Source organism: Oncorhynchus nerka, linkage group LG22 (assembly GCF_034236695.1).
Source record: "Oncorhynchus nerka isolate Pitt River linkage group LG22, Oner_Uvic_2.0, whole genome shotgun sequence".
NCBI classification, from domain to species: domain Eukaryota; kingdom Metazoa; phylum Chordata; class Actinopteri; order Salmoniformes; family Salmonidae; genus Oncorhynchus; species Oncorhynchus nerka.
Genome location: NC_088417.1, coordinates 18,862,498 through 18,879,495, shown reverse-complemented (window position 1 = coordinate 18,879,495; position 16,998 = coordinate 18,862,498). Strand labels below are relative to the sequence as shown.

At 47.6% G+C, this 16,998-nt stretch overlaps 1 protein-coding gene across 1 annotated transcript; it reads left to right on the top strand.

The window, feature by feature from the left end:
• Positions 1-381: 381 nt before the first annotated feature.
• cdk8 (cyclin dependent kinase 8) lies at positions 382-16,918 on the top strand. The gene is made up of 13 exons (XM_029626393.2): positions 382-806; positions 7,591-7,666; positions 7,737-7,847; positions 9,366-9,506; positions 10,639-10,696; positions 10,843-10,974; positions 11,343-11,486; positions 12,353-12,422; positions 12,620-12,692; positions 12,816-12,913; positions 15,237-15,324; positions 15,477-15,629; positions 15,848-16,918. Exons 1-13 carry the CDS (start codon positions 679-681, stop codon positions 15,971-15,973), a joined length of 1,398 nt encoding a protein of 465 aa, XP_029482253.1. The 5' UTR covers positions 382-678; the 3' UTR covers positions 15,974-16,918.
• The last annotated feature ends 80 nt before the right edge of the window (positions 16,919-16,998 follow it).

Here is a 16,998-nt window from a genome sequence, read left to right as displayed (position 1 = left end):
AACCACGCAGTTGATCATTTTCTCCAAGCAGTCTGAAGGTAAATATATGAATAGATAGCAATGACATTCTCCCCCCCCGTTTTTCAATGTCCGTGCGCATATCTTGACTCCTCTTTATGCCTTTATTATAGACGCCAGAATTATCTAATTTTGGATATCCAACATCAGATTATGATTAAGGAGTGGCATAATTGTCATGAAATGTGTAGAGGAAACACTTGAACTGGCTTCAGAGATGCCAGCACCAAAGTTCTGATCATAAAACGTGATGTTTTTGTGTGAATAGTACAATTTGTATCCCCTTCACGTTACAAAGAGTTAAAATCCACGTGGTGTTCTAAACATATAGCCCCGTCCATTTCTGTGCAATAACGACATTTTACGACAGTGCCGTGCGTGGTTTTTCAGTTCTCCAGAGTGATACCGGCTGGAGAAACGCAGTAGCAAGATAATACAAGAGAACGGGGAAGCTAGTTTTACTGCCCATACCTGGCCGATAAGAAACCTGCGTCTTCTCTGGTAAACATAAACCTAGCCGTTAAATGTGGAAATAGGGCTGAGGAGAGAGCGACGCGAAGGAAGGCAACAACAAATTCTAACTGGGGTTGTGAAGTAAGTTGCCTCCCAAGCGGCGCTTTAAAAGGAAGCAGAAGATAATTGACCTAAACAACAGAGAGAATGGACTACGATTTCAAAGTGATGCTGACCGGAGAGAGAGAACGTGTCGAGGACCTGTTTGAATACGAGGGATGCAAAGTGGGAAGAGGCACCTACGGCCATGTATACAAAGCAAAGAGAAAAGATGGGTGAGTTGATAATGAGAGCCAGTAAGAAGGCCCTCAGGTCCACTAGTCTCTCAATAAAACAACTCTGTTTGTCTTGGTTGCTCTTGTTTTCAAGGCCCCCTCTGTTACACCTATTTGTAACTCGTAGTACGGGGAACATTTTAAAGAACCAACTGAATAAACTCAGTACGTCATAGCACTTGGAGAACAGGGGCTCGAGTTCCATGACAAAGCTGATTTGAGCACTGACATCAGTGGCCCAGCACTTTATTTTATTAAACCTTTATTTAACCAGACAAGTTAGTTCGTATTTACAATAACGGCCCTCCAAAAGGCCTCCTACGGGGGCTGGGATTAACAATACAATTAAAATAAAACACGATAAGAGAGACCTAAAACAACATAGCATGGTAGCAACACATGACAGCAACTTTGTAGCAGCACAAAACATGGTACAAACATATATTGGGCACAGACAACAGCACAAAAGGCAAAGAAGGTAGAGAACAATGCATCACGCGACGCAGCCACAACTTTCAGTAACTAACAGCTGTGCAATGTGTTAGCTAAATCCACCAGCTAACCTTGCTGTATTGTAGTTAGTATGCTAGTATAATGCATTTCAAATCCGGTATAGTTTTAAAATGACGCCTGCGCTCGCAGATGAAACGGAACAGAGCGGGGGATGTTGTAACAACATTGTATGTATTGCAGTCATCAAGCAAGTCTAGCTCCAAACAGAATAACGAGGATATTTTTGTATCAAATATGCCGTATTATTTTTTTGCTTTTCGAGATATAATATTTTCGTGAAGTAGGCCAGCCTTTGTGTGATAGCCTATTACAGACGCAGCCAAGCAAGTCAGGGGCAGGTGCAGTCGCGCGCAGGGAATGTTTGGTTTGGCGGGTTTGAGGTGTCTGGATCGGCCTGGCTACACAATACATAATAATGGGTTTACAGAAAGCAGTTTTATCACCAGGTGCTTTACATTGTATGGAGGAATCTCACCCCCTCTAATAATAGAAGGAAAGTGTTTCAAATCTCAAAAGGAGGGACATTAAATGTATACAGGTATTCTGCATGGATTAACAGTGAGGAGGCCCCCTTCATATAGATGAGATGGACATGATAATAAAAGTGGTCCTTCTATTGGCCATGTTACTCTCTTTACTATCATGTCTTTTCTCCCTAGTATGTAGTGTGGAATAGAAAACTATGCTGTAGGGATGCATAGATGTGACATTTTTGGCCGATACTGATATTTTACATGTTAGTGTCCTTTTTTTAAGCATTCTAGTACAGTTAAATAGATAACACACACGGACATAGAGGTCTAAGGCACTGCATCTCAGTGCAAGAGGTGTCACTACAGTCCCTGGTTCGAATCCAGGCTGTATCACATCCGGCAGTGATTGAGAGTCCCATAGGGCAGCACACAATTGGCCCAGCGTTGGCCGGGGTAGGCAGTCATTGTAAATAAGAATTTGTTCTTAACTTACTTGCCTAGTTAAATAAAGGTTACACACACACCATACCACACTGACCAAAAAGTTATTTTGTTGGCATTTACATATGCCCCCATTACCTGTAAAACATAATCAAACCTATTTCTTTCACTTACTTTCTGTGCTGTTTCGTTGTTAATTTGTTCAGTCGTTTCATTCTCAACCAGGATTTCATCATGCATGTCAAGCAGTGAAGTTTCAGCTCTGTCTGTTCGTGGCCTCTCTTCCTCTGCGCACTCACTGTGTCTGTTTCCATCTTGTCCAGCTGTCTCTGTAACATTTCACGTAAACCCTGTTTCTTGTCTGCATCGAAGTAGCAGTCCTTGTTCCTAGCATCGAGCATGGTGGCGACACGGTAAAGAGGCTCAGAGAGAATACCACCAAATCACTTGTTCACAGCCTCGAGTACTTTTGTAAAGTTAACCCCACGGTCTGTCTTCAGTTTTGTTGAGCAGGCGTTTCAGTGCCATGACCGAGGGTTAGCTTATTTCTCCAGTCAGTTGTTCAAATGGTGCTAGGAGTGTGTTCATGTTCTCAAATGCCATTGAAATGGCAGCAGCGGCATGAGAACCAGCACATTCTTGAGCATGTAATTCAGCTTTCCTCAGTAGGAAATCTTCGTTGACCCACTGTGCTGTCAGACTCTGCATGCTCATGGGGCTGCCATCGCTGGTCCAAATGTCAGTCGTGAAGCTAATAGCAGTGACGCCCTTATCAAGTAGCATAATGAAATCCATTATCTTGGCGTTAATGGATTTCGCCTTTTGAGTTGTCTCGCTGAAATTTTCTTAGTCTTTCAAATGACTGTTTAGTTGTTGGAAGTGTGCGCTTAGCATTTTTCTGCTTTTGTTCTGTGTAGCGCTGTATTTTTCGTGGCGTCATTACGTCATCTACCTTTGTTAGACGTATGCACGTCATCTACCTATGTTAGACGCATGCACGTCATCTACCTATGTTAGACGCATGCACGTCATCTACCTATGTTAGACGCATGCACGTCATCTACCTATGTTAGACGCATGCACGTCATCTACCTATGTTAGACGCATGCACGTCATCTACCTATGTTAGACGCATGCACGTCATCTACCTATGTTAGACGCATGCACGTCATCTACCTATGTTAGACGCATGCACGTCATCTACCTATGTTAGACGCATGCACGTCATCTACCTATGTTAGACGCATGCACGTCATCTACCTATGTTAGACGCTGGCATTTTTTTAGCTAATATCGTCCTATTCCGATATCGTGCATCCATACTATGCTATTATCTCATGACCAAGTACTGTAAAGCACTGTAAAACTTGCAAACAATGTTATTCTATACATGTCTCGATTACGTTTTCTCTTGAATGTTTTGAAAGAAAGAAAAAATTGCTAGACTAATTTATGTAGACCAATGCTGAGAACCATTGTAATGCAATTAATAGGCTAAATAGTAATGTCCAATAAATTATTCAAAATACTAGAATATATGGGTTTTGAGCAATCCCCAAATTAGTTTGTTTTGCTATTCTGGTTTAATTACCTTGGGCTCTTAACGTTATTGCATAGACCTAGTTTGACACAAAAAATATTTTTATTGCATTGAACGTTTTAGCCTAAACATGTTAGTGTCTGGCTGAGACAAAAACCACTGCAGATGTATCCAAGAATGTAGACCATATCATAGCCATTTCAGCCAGGCAATGTTGTTTATTCCAGTTTTCCCATTCTCTTAAGTGTATTGTTCTCTTCTTGCTCCCTTCATAAATTATTACCAGTGAAAGGACTGGTTAGGTTTATGCTATTCCAATAAAGGTGTTTTATACAGAGGCCATGAAGGAAAAGAGCTAATTTCAGACTGCAGACACCCTGTCCTTCCCCTTCTGTCACAATCCAGCCATAACCTAGGCTGGTGGTCTGGTCCTGTCCTCCTGGCCCCATCCTAGTCTAGATGTCTAGTCCAGTCATCCTGGCCCCATCCTAGTCTGGATGTCTAGTCCAGTCCTCTTGGCCCCATCCTAGCCTGGTGGTCTAGTCCAGTCCTCTTGGCCCCATCCTAGCCTGGTGGTCTAGTCCAGTCCTCTTGGCCCCATCCTAGCCTGGTGGTCTAGTCCAGTCCTCTTGGCCCCATCCTAGCCTGGTGGTCTAGTCCAGTCCTCTTGGCCCCATCCTAGCCTGGTGGTCTAGTCCAGTCCTCCTGGCCCCGTCCTGGTCTGGTCCGGTCCTCCTGGTCCGGTCCTCCTGGCACCATCCCGGTCTGGTCCGGTCCTCCTGGCCCCGTCCAGGTCTGGTCCGGTCCTCCTGGCACCGTCCCGGTCTGGTCCGGTCCTCCTGGCACCGTCCCGGTCTGGTCCGGTCCTCCTGGCCCCGTCCCGACTAAGACTGGGCCAGGAGGATGGGGCCAGGAGGACTGGACTAGACCACCAGACTAGGACGGGGCCAGGAGGACCGGGACGGGGCCAGGAGGACCGAGGAGGACCGGGACGGGGCCAGGAGGACCGGGACGGGGCCAGGAGGACGGGGCCAGGAGGACCGGGACGGGGCCAGGTGGGGACCGGGACGGGGCCAGGTGGGGACCGGGACGGGGCCAGGTGGGGACCGGGACGGGGCCAGGTGGGGACCGGGACGGGGCCAGGTGGGGACCGGGACGGGGCCAGGTGGGGACCGGGACGGGGCCAGGGGGACCGGGACGGGGCCAGGAGGACCGGGCCGGGGCCAGGAGGACCGGGCCGGGGCCAGGAAGACTGGGCCGGGGCCAGGAAGACTGGGCCAGGAGAACCGGACGGGGCCAGGAGGACCGGGACGGGGCCAGGAGGAGGAGGACCGGGACGGGGCCAGGAGGACCGGGACGGGGCCAGGAGGGACGGGACGGGGCCAGGAGGACCGGGACGGGGCCAGGAAGACCGGGACGGGGCCATGAGGACCGGGACGGGGCCTGGAGGACGGGGCCATGAGGACCGGGACGGGGCCAGGAGGACGGGGCCAGGAGGACCCGGACGGGGCCAGGAGGACGGGGCCAGGAGGACCCGGACGGGGCCAGGAGGAACGGGACGGGACCAGGAGGACCAGACCGGGACGGGGCCAGGAGGACGGGGCCAGGAGGACCCGGACGGGGCCAGGAGGAACGGGACGGGACCAGGAGGACCAGACCGGGACGGGGCCAGGAGGACTGGGCCAGGAGAACCGGGACGGGGCCAGGAGGACTGGGCCAGGAGAACCGGGACGGGGCCAGGAGAACCGGGACGGGCCAGGAGGACCGGACCAGATCGGGACGGGGCCAGGAGGACCGGGACGGGGCCAGGAGGACCGGGACGGGGCCAGGAGGACCGGGACGGGGGACGGGGCCAGGAGGACCGGACCAGATCGGGACAGGGCCAGGAGGACCGGGACGGGGCCAGGAGGACCGGACCGGGTCGGGGCCAGGAGGACCGGACCGGGTCGGGGCCAGGAGGACCGGAACGGGACGGGGCCAGGAGGACCGGAACGGGACGGGGCCTGGCCCCATCCTAGTCTGGTCCGGTCCTCCTGGCCCCATCCTAGCCTGGTGGTCTAGTCTGGTCCTCCTGGCCCCATCCTAGTCTGGATGTCCAGTCCTCCTGGCCCCATCCTAGACTGGTGGTCTAGTCCAGTCCTCCTCGCCCCATCCTAGACTGGTGGTCTAGTCCAGTCCTCCTCGCCCCATCCTAGCCTGGTGGTCTAGTCCAGTTCTCCTCGCCCCATCCTAGCCTGGTGGTCTAGTCCAGTTCTCCTGGCCCCATCCTAGTCTGGTCCGGTCCTCCTGGCCCCATCCTAGTCTGGTCCGGTCCTCCTGGCCCCATCCTAGTCTGGTCCGGTCCTCCTGGCCCCATCCTAGTCTGGTCCGGTTCTCCTGGCCCCATCCTAGTCTGGTCCGGTCGTCCTGGCCCCATCCTAGTCTGGTCCGGTCCTCCTGGCCCCATCCTAGTCTGGTCCGGTCCGCCTCGCCCCATCCTAGCCTGGTGGTCTAGTCCAGTCCTCCTCGCCCCATCCTAGACTGGTGGTCTAGTCCAGTCCTCCTCGCCCCATCCTAGACTGGTGGTCTAGTCCAGTCCTCCTGGCCCCATCCTAGCCTGGTGGTCCAGTCCTCCTGGCCCCATCCTAGACTGGTGGTCTAGTCCGGTCCTCCTGGCCCCATCCTAGTCTGGTCCGGTCCTCCTGGCCCCATCCTAGTCTGGTCCGGTCCTCCTGGCCCCATCCTAGTCTGGTCCGGTCCTCCTGGCCCCATTCTAGTCTGGTGGTCTAGTCCTGTCTTCTTGGCCCCATCCTAGTCTGGTGGTCTAGTCCTGTCTTCTTGGCCCCATCCTAGTCTGGTGGTCTAGTCCTGTCTTCTTGGCCCCATCCTAGTCTGGATGTCCAGTCCTCCTGGCCCCATCCTAGTCTGGTCCGGTCCTCCTGGCCCCATCCTAGTCTGGTCCGGTCCTCCTGGCCCCATCCTAGTCTGGTCCGGTCCTCCTGGCCCCATCCTAGTCTGGTCCGGTCCTCCTGGCCCCATCCTAGTCTGGTCCGGTCCTCCTGGCCCCATCCTAGTCTGGTCCGGTCCTCCTGGCCCCATCCTAGTCTGGTCCGGTCCTCCTGGCCCCATCCTAGTCTGGTCCGGTCCGGTCCTCCTGGCCCCATCCTAGTCTGGTCCAGTCCTCCTGGCCCCATCCTAGTCTGGTCCGGTCCAGTCCTCCTGGCCCCATCCTAGTCTGGTGGTCTGGTCCAGTCCTCCTGGCCCCATCCTAGTCCAACCCCATCCAATCCAGTCCAAACTCATCAAATGGAGTCCAGATCATCGATGTTTTGTTTAATCCAGCCCAGATCCTTTATTGTAACTGGACCCTCAGGACACAAATCAGACTCACCAAGCAGCGGGTCTAAAACATGGCCAGACTGACTGGTGGCTGCAACCGTGTTTTAACCAGCCCTAAGTGTTCAAAGATGTTTATGTTTATTGTAGAAGATTGCTGTTTACGAGCCTCTCATGCCCTCATTTGTTCTACTGGAGTTGAAACATGACCGAGGAGGCACAAAGAGCAGTTTATGAGATGATTTGGGCCGGATGGAGGGGTGGGGTTTGTACTAGTGAGGGGCTAACTTAACTTTGTGTGTCCCTTGCCAGCTGCCATAGTCTGTTTCCCCTCTACTGTATGGGGGTGAGCTTGATTATATGACATAAATCTGGAGGAAATGTAAGCATTTTGCCCTCTCAGCCACTCCTGTACCACCAATTGCCAGCTGGCCGCCGTGTCTCAGGCCCCATGGGAACTGTAGTGAATTTTGGTTGATGCTGTATATTTTTCTGTCTACAGGAAGGATGATAAGGACTACGCCCTCAAGCAGATTGAAGGCACTGGCATCTCCATGTCGGCCTGCAGAGAGATTGCAGTAAGTGTGTTGTTTAGTTCAAGAGCAGACATCCCATAATGTCTGTGTGAATGAATGTTTCTTCTTCTAGTTACTGCGGGAGCTGAAGCATCCTAATGTGATCTCACTGCAGAAGGTGTTCCTGTCACACGCAGACCGCAAAGTCTGGCTGCTCTTCGACTATGCTGAGCATGATCTCTGGGTAATACACACACACACACACACCGGTTTGGGGACGAACGGATTAAAAAACAATTGTAATCAGTAACGTTACCAGCAAAACTATAGTAATCAGATTAAATACTTTTGAAAAATGAAATTATTAATTCTAGGATTACTTTTAAAAAATTTGCGTAAAAAAAAATAATTGACACCTTTCTGTTTTCTCAATTGCATTTAAATCAGCATTGAAAAAATTGTCAAATTTAAGGTCCTGCCTGAGTGAGTCTGACCACAAGTCAGAGACCACTATGATGACACATCAAATGCACTTGATGGATTGTGGGAAAAGAGCAGGAATAGGCTTTTGTAGGCCCACAGTCTAAGCTATGTCTTCCAGTGGTACGACTGCTGTCGACATCCAAAAATGATCCAACTTGAATAAAAGCTTGGCGGTAAGGGCCACACAGATATCATTAGTGTTGATATCTACATAGAGCAATGATGTGAATCACACTGCTGCTCTCTCATTTAGCTATTTGTGCCTCACGGATTGTGGTTGTTGTGGATGGCTGTTCACAAATGTAAATGTGTATTATTATTTTTACCCAATAATGGTTGAATTGAAGCATAAGCTGTCTATCAATCTGTTTTTGCAACCAGTGAACAGCCAGTGAAAATATGCAACAGCTGCTTAATGCTTATGGGGGGGAAAAGTTAGAGGGAGTTCCTCCCTTCTAAACTACTCTGTGGTGTTGTGCTCCATACTGTCAAAAACCAGTTTACTTTAAGAAGACCACGAGTGGGGCTTTTATTGCTCAATCTCATTTTTGCTGATAAAAAAAAACATAGGCCTAACGGACACATATTCTAACGCACACACTTTTGATAGACTTAAACCTCTGCAAATTATATAGATATCAGCATTTCAATGAGAGCAGCATTTTTTTTCTGCTCGAAGCAATGAGCCCAACCAGTCCTCCATGACAACAAAATCATAAACAACAAAGTAAGCTAATAAGTTGGTAGTTTTTGGATTATGCTCAGGTAAAACAATTTGGATAATCTATAATTATAAGTCTTATTGTTGAAGATCAAGGTTTATTACATTATTTGGAATGACTGGAAATCGGACCCTTGTAAAGATTAAGCCTAATCATATTACCTGTAGTAGAAGGCAATGGGTTAGAAGAAGCCTACATAACCAACCTATAAAGTAAAATGCAACGTTCATTTATGGCCAGCTATGTAATCTCTTAACATTGTTTTGTCCTGCAATAGATGTCATTCAGTTGGCAATATTCATTTTTGTCTCCTTCTAATGCCTCTAAGGGGAAAGTAATCTAAAAGTAACGGAATGTTTTGCATGAACACTCACAGGTTTTGTATCTGATACATCCATCCACACTATAAACATACACAAACACACACACACACATGCACATTTGTTTTTACATTTACACTTTTTTATAAACATTTGAATATTTTACCTTCACACTTGTTTAAATCCATTGACCCAGACATTGATAACACACAATAAGGATGCTCCCTCTCTCCACAGCACATCATAAAGTTCCACAGGGCGTCCAAGGCTAATAAGAAGCCCCTGCAACTGCCCAGGGGGATGGTCAAGTCCCTGCTCTACCAGATCCTGGACGGCATCCATTACTTACACGCCAACTGGGTCCTACACAGAGACCTGGTGAGGGACAGGGGAGAGGGTGGTGAGGGACAGCGGGGAGAGGGTGGTGAGGGACAGCGGGGAGAGGGTGGTGAGGGACAGCGGGGAGAGGGTGGTGAGGGACAGCGGGGAGAGGGTGGTGAGGGACAGGGGAGAGACCTGGTGAGGGACAGGGGAGAGACCTGGTGAGGGAGAGGGAAGGAAGGCGAGTGCATCCTTTTCCTGCATGCCAACTGGGTCCTACACAGAGACCTGGGCCTTTTCTCAATTAGATTTGCTCAACTCCTGTGTCCTCTCTCCTCCGTCTCTCGCCTCCTTTTGAAAAATGTCAAAGGTAATTGACAGGTGGCGAGCAGAGGGAACGTGAATGAAAATGTGCTTGTATTAAATTAGATTCTCCTCTCCATTTGTGCGTCATCAGGCAAATTACCTTTACAGGTGTGGAATCCCAAAATATATGTTAAGTGATCAAATAAATGTAGCCTGTTCTGCAAGACATTTTTATAGATAAAAGGATAAGTAGCATATACATTTTAAATGTTTGCCTGCTCTTCTTCTCGCAAGCAACAACCGCTTCAAAGGGGGGGGTCAAATATAAAAACTCTTCTGTGAATGACTGGTTGGATACACGTGACTATCGTTAATGAAAGGAGGCTATCGAAGTGGAGAGGACACTTCCATTCACCTAACTAATTGACACTCTCCTCGAACACATATCAGTTTCCGGGTAACGGAGGAGAGCGGACGGAGGACAGACTTTTGCCCAAATGAGAAGGGCCTTTGTGTGAGAGGGGGGGGAGTGCGGAAGAAGGGGCAGTGGGGGGGAGAGTGGGCATCCACTAACTGCTTCCTACAGAGACCTGATGAAAGTGGGGGGAGGAAGGGAGAATAGGGGAGCAAAGGGGGGAAATGGAGGGATGCAGGAAATGGAACAGTGGCTGAGCACTGTATAGTTGACCTGGTGGAGGAAATGGAGGTGCCTGGCCTGGTTCTCTGAGAGGGTAGCATTGACACTACCTGAACCATTCATATGTTATTCAGCATAACGCGGCCAAACTAATCTTAATTCCTCTCGTTTGTGTATCAGTGTGGGTATTAGGATAATGGAAGTAAATATTTGGGTGATATTAACTGTTAATCTGTTTTTCCCCAGAAACCTGCAAACATCCTAGTGATGGGGGAGGGGCCGGAGAGGGGTCGAGTAAAGATCGGTACGATGGAGTTTTGGTTTTTTCAGCATAATGCTTTGTCTACATAGACTGGCTATAGTTTATTCACTGGTCATTACACACTATTTGAGCGTTATACTACATTATCATATTATTATGTGGATTATTTCTTGTGTGTTGCTGTACAGCGGACATGGGCTTTGCCCGCCTCTTTAACTCACCACTGAAGCCTTTAGCAGATCTGGACCCTGTGGTGGTCACCTTCTGGTACAGGGCACCAGAGCTACTGCTGGGTGCCAGGCACTACACCAAAGCCATCGGTGAGAACGGCAAAGGGGTGGGTGGGTGTGCTGTGTACCAAGAGCTGTTCAAGTGGGTGTGTGTGCGTGGTTTAGAACACACTGTGATATCCAGGGCTCTGTCATATTGTCATATCCAGGGCTCTGTCACACGGTCATATTTTACAAGGAGCACATGTGCTCCTAAATTGAAAAATGTAGGAGCACAAAGAAATTTAGGAGCAGATTGAGAAATATTTGATGTATTGATGATTTGCCAGCAATTACTAAATATAATTATTTTCCCCTAGGCACTGGTGGCCAAAAGAAAAATATTTAGGGTCATATGAATCCAAAATGGTAGCACTGTAGAGCCCTGGTATCTCTAATCCTCACTGTGCATCTGTCAGACATTTGGGCAATTGGCTGCATCTTTGCCGAGCTGTTGACGTCTGAGCCCATCTTCCACTGTCGCCAAGAGGACATCAAGACCAGTAACCCCTACCACCACGACCAGCTGGACCGCATCTTCAACGTCATGGGCTTCCCCGCTGGTGAGAGAGCTGGGCTGGGGCAGGGCCTCTCCTCCTTTAGATCCACCACACACAGGCCACAAAATCAGCATGTAGAGGCTGAGAATGCTTAAAAACTGGCTCTGGATTAAGAGGGTTGTCCATGAGTACTGGGGACTCTCATAACTTATCAGGACATGCCTATGTGCATTGAAATGGTCGCTCGTACAGTATGTGTTAAATTATTAACCTTCCATCTGAATACCCATACTTGCGTTCTAAATAGTAGGCTTTTTGGGGTATGCAAAAATATAACGTCAGTATGTGTACAACTTTAAATGCCAGGATGTTATATTCATTTTGTCTTTTCATCAAGTAGAATTCGCTGCACACTATTGAGGAAGAGAATCGTCTTTTCAGACTTGCGTCTTTTTCATACTCATCTGATAATCAGAATAGGGAATGCGCTCTACCAAAATGAACGAATGGCGGGGAAGAAGCATGATTGAGCATTAGATTATGCCTTCTCAGCATGGATCAACCTAGTATGTTTATATTTGTTGCTTCCTGCATATGTTTTTATGAAACAGTACGTTCTCAATAGTATGTAGTACTATTAGTACACAGCATGTCGTTTTTAGAAAGTGGTCGGCAAGACAGATTTTGGTCATTTTTGACGTGTGTATTATGAACCTGCCTGGCAAATAGGGATGGATATATATATATATTTATTAATAATACTGAAGAACAAGAGTGTAATTAAACCATGACTAGGCACAGTTCTATTCTGGCCTGGCTTGTATGAGCCCAAAGCAATCTGTCTGTCGTGTACAAGCCATCACTGACAGTCTGAAGATGTAATCCTCAGAGAAGCACTCACTGACACAGTCTGATGATGTAATCCTCAGAGAAGGACTGGGAAGACATCAAGAAGATGCCGGAGCACTCCACTCTGATGAAAGACTTCAGGAGGAACACGTGAGTGGCTTTCTGCCAGCTCTGAACAAGATCATTTGTATCATTGTAATAATAGATTTGTCTTCTAATCCAAACTGAAGTGAGGTGGTCTGGTATACAAACTGAAATATGTTTGTATATAACACAGGTATACAAACTGAAATATGTTTGTATATAACACAGGTATACAAACTGAAATATGTTCGTATATAACACAGGTATACAAACTGCAGCCTTATAAAATACATGGAGAAACACAAAGTCAAACCAGACAGCAAAGCATTCCACTTGGTGAGTTGAAATTAGTTTTCTCAGTCTAACATTGCCTGAACGTTGTTGTTACATAGCATTCTTCAGTCTGACGTTGTATAAACGTTCCTTCTTTTACTCCTGCTCTAACGTTTGTGTGTGTAGCTCCAGAAGCTGCTGACTATGGACCCGATCCGCAGGATCACATCTGAGCAGGCCATGCAGGACCCTTACTTCCTGGAGGAACCACTGCCCACCTCAGAGTGAGTCAGGACTCTAATAGAACTTTAGAACATATTTATTACATCTGTAACACATGTACAGTGCATTCGGGAAAGTAATCAAACCCCTTTATCCACATTTGTTACATTACAGCCTTATTCTAAAATATATATTTTTAAATTTGCCTCATCAATCTACATGAGGTACCCCATAAAGACAAAGCAAAAACAGGTTTTTAGACATTTTCACATTTACATAAGTATTCATACCCTTTACTCAGTACCTTGTTGAAGCACCTTTGGCAGCAATTACAGCCTCAAGTCTTCGTGGGTATGACACTACAAGCTTGGTACACCTGTATTTGGGGAGTTTCTCCCATTCTTCTTTGCAGATCCCCCCCAATCTTTGTCGGGTTGGATGGGGAGCGTTGCTGTACAGCTATTTTCAGGTCTCTCCAGAGACGTTTGATCGGGTTTAAGCCCGGGCTCTGGCTGGGCCACTCAAGGACATTCAGAGACTTGTCCCGAACCCACTCCTGCGTTGTCTTGGCTGTGTGCTTACGATCGTTGTTGTGAAAGTTCACTTTCCAACAGGACAGTCTGTGGTCCTGAGAGCTCTGGAGCAGGTTTTCATCAAGGATCTCTCTGTACTTTGCTCCGTTCATCTCGCCCTCGATCCTGACTGGTCTCCCAGTCCCTGCCGCTGAAAAACATCTCCACAGCATGATGCTGCCACCACCATGCTTCACCATAGGAATGGTGCCAGGTTTCCTCCAGACGTGACGCTTGGCATTCAGGCCAAAGAGTTCAATCTTGGTATCAAATCAAAGTTTATTTGTCACGTGCGCCGAATACAACAGGTGTAGACTTTACAGTGAAATGCTTACTTACAAGCCCTAACCAACAGTGCTATTTTTATGTAACAAATTGGTATTAGGTGAACAATAGAAAAGTAAATAAATAAAACAGTGAATATAACAGGCTATATATAGGCACCGGTTAGTCAGGCTAATTGAGGTAATATGTACATGTAGGTATAGTTAAAGTGACGATGCATAGATGATAAAACAGAGTAGCAACAGTGTAAAAGGAGGGGGTGGGCACAATGTAAATAGTCCTGGTAGTTATTTGATTTCCTGTTCTGGAGTCTTATAGCTTGGGGGTAAAAGCTGTTGAAAAACCTTTTAGACTTGGTGCTCTGTTACCGCTTGCCGTGCGGTAGCAGTGAAGCAACCAGTCAGGATGCTCTTGATGTTGCAGCTGTAGAACCTTTTGAGGATCTCAGGACCCATGCCAAATCTTTTCAGTCTCCTGAGGGGGAATAGGCTTTGTCGTGCCCTCTTTACGACTGTCTTGGTGTGTTTGGACCATTCTAGTTTGTTGGTGATGTGGACACCGAGGAACTTGAAGCTCTCAACCTGCTCCACTACAGCTCCATCGATGACAATGGGAGCGTGTTCGGTCCTCCTTTTCCTGTAGTCCACAATCATCTCCTTTTGTCTTGATTACGTTGAGGGATAGGTGGTTATTCTGGCATCACCCGGCCAGCTCCCTGACCACCTCCCTATAGGCTGTCGTGGCAGATGTGTTGTTACCTACCCTCACCATCTGGGGACAGCCCGTCAGGAAGTCCAGGATCCAGTTGCAGAGGGAGGTGTGTAGTCCCAGAATCCTTTGCCTAGTGATGAGCTTTGAGGGCACTTTAGTGTTGAATGCTGAGATGTAGTCAATGAACAGCATTCTCACGTAGGTGTTTCTTTTGTCCAGGTGGGAAAGGGCAGTGTTGAGTGCAATAGAGATTGCTGCATCTGTGGATCTGTTTGGGTGGTATGCGTATTTGAGTGGGTCTAGGATTTCTGGGATAATGTTGTTGATGTGAGCTATGACCAGCCTTTCAAAGCACTTCATGGCTACAGACGTGAGCGCTACAGGTCAGTAGTTGCCTGAGACTAGCCGCCCTGACAGCTGATGGAACTGAGGAGTATTTCTGTCTGTAATTATGGCCTTTTTGTGGAGAAACTCATTCTGATTGGCTGGGCCTGGCTTCAAGTGGGTGGACCTATGCCCTCCCAGGCCCACCCATGGCAGCGTCCCTGCCCAGTCATGTGAAATCCATAGATTAGGGCCTAATTAATTTTAAATTTTTCAATCGACTGATTTACTTTGAACTGTAACTCAGTAAAATCATTGAAATAGTTGAGTTTTATATTTTTGTTCAGTGTATATATTAAAACAACTAAAACATTATTACTACATGTAATACAACAAAACCCCTTACTACATATATTGCGTTATAACAAATGTATTTCATGTCTGGAGTGATGTGGTCCTATACCCTGTAAGATAAGTGGTGTGTTTGTGTCAGTGTGTTTGCAGGCTGCCAGATCCCATACCCCAAGAGGGAGTTCCTGACAGAGGAGGAACCAGAGGATAAGGCAGAGAAAGTCAGAAATGTGTGTGCCTCTTAGCTTTACATTTGGGTCAAAATATATGTTATATTTATACGTGTATTTTTTTATCAACAGAGTAAAGGTTTAAAGGGAGCATTTTGAGTGTATTTCCAGTGTGTGGTTGATGAAGCCTTGGGTGTCTTTTAATATTCCAGAAGAACCAGCAGCAGGGGAACAACCACACCAACGGGGCAGGACATACTGGTAACCCTGACAACAGCCACGCACAGGGCCCTCCCCTAAAGAAGGTGCGAGTGGTCCCGCCCGTCACTACCTCAAGTGGCCTCATTATGACCTCAGACTACCAGGTAGGGGTAGTCTCACATACATACGTACATGCGTACATACATACATACATACATACGTACATGCGTACATACATACATACATACATACATACATACATACATACAAAGCAGCTACTATATAGCATGGCAATACTATATACTCAGCAAAATCATGCTATCCCACCAAATCATAACTAATCAGACTATTTACAATTTGGTATCTTATCTCTCTCTCTCAGCGCTCCAATCCACATGCTGCCTACCAGAACCCCGGACCAAGCACATCACTGCCCCAAAACAGCATTGGATACTCCTCTACCTCCCAGCAGCCCCCGCAGTACTCACATCAGACCCACCGCTACTGACCCCTAACCCAGCCTTCGCCTGGCCCACTAGGGAGAATGTACTGAGGGAGGTGGGTGTGTCCATGGCAATACCCGCCCCTCCCCCCACATTTAACCCACCGGTCCACCCTCACTGCAGTAGTCCGTTGGCCCAGTATGAAATACAATGAGCCCATCCTGAAAATTACGACTTCAACCATGAGCAACACATGGAGACTAAACCACAAAACTAGATGGAGAAGAACGGATGCTGTCAGTTGGTTCTTCCCTTGTTCCTTGCGCTCTTCGTCGCTGTGTCTATGAACATTATAAAGTTAACCTTCAGAACTGGTACTTAACAAAAGCCACAACATGACAAGCAAACAAAAGATGGCTTCTTTTGCAGTAAAGGCCACCCAGGGTGTTACCCACTCCCTCCTTTCCTTCTCACCACCTCCACCAAAGCTCTCCCCCTTTCCAGCCAGATCCCCTCTTCCTGATGAAGCTTCGATCAGACTAAAGCTGCTATGTGACTGCCAGCATCGACAGAGTACATGCCCCTCTGTCCTCCTGTCGGTCTTTCTTCTTCTCTGTCTGTCCTCCCTTCCGAGGGCGTCTTTGCTGGGGACCGAACTGAGCTGCTGACAGGAGCATGCTGGGAGTTTATGGGCCCCATCCACAGCTCTTGTTGGGGGCGTAACAAAAACAAAGGACAAAAAACGACAAAAGAAAAAATACTTAATAATAGTAGTTTATAATTGAATCTTGTTTTCCTTGGTTTTCACTAACTGTATAAAAAAAGCAAGTGGCGAAACAGCTTCCGTTGGCCTGAGAGAGAGCAGCTGTTTTTATCGCTGTGGGCAAAACCTTAGAACTTCATAATTACAAAACCAACCAATCGTGTGGAGGACAGCATATGGAACATGTATTGTATTTAAATATTTTACATGAAGCAAGTATCCTGTCAATAAAAAGTGGAAATGTTAACATTGGAGTTGGGGGTTTCTCTTCTTTGTCTCTGTGTTAACCTGGAAAATGGAAAAAGAACGTATGTTCTCTTCCAGGAA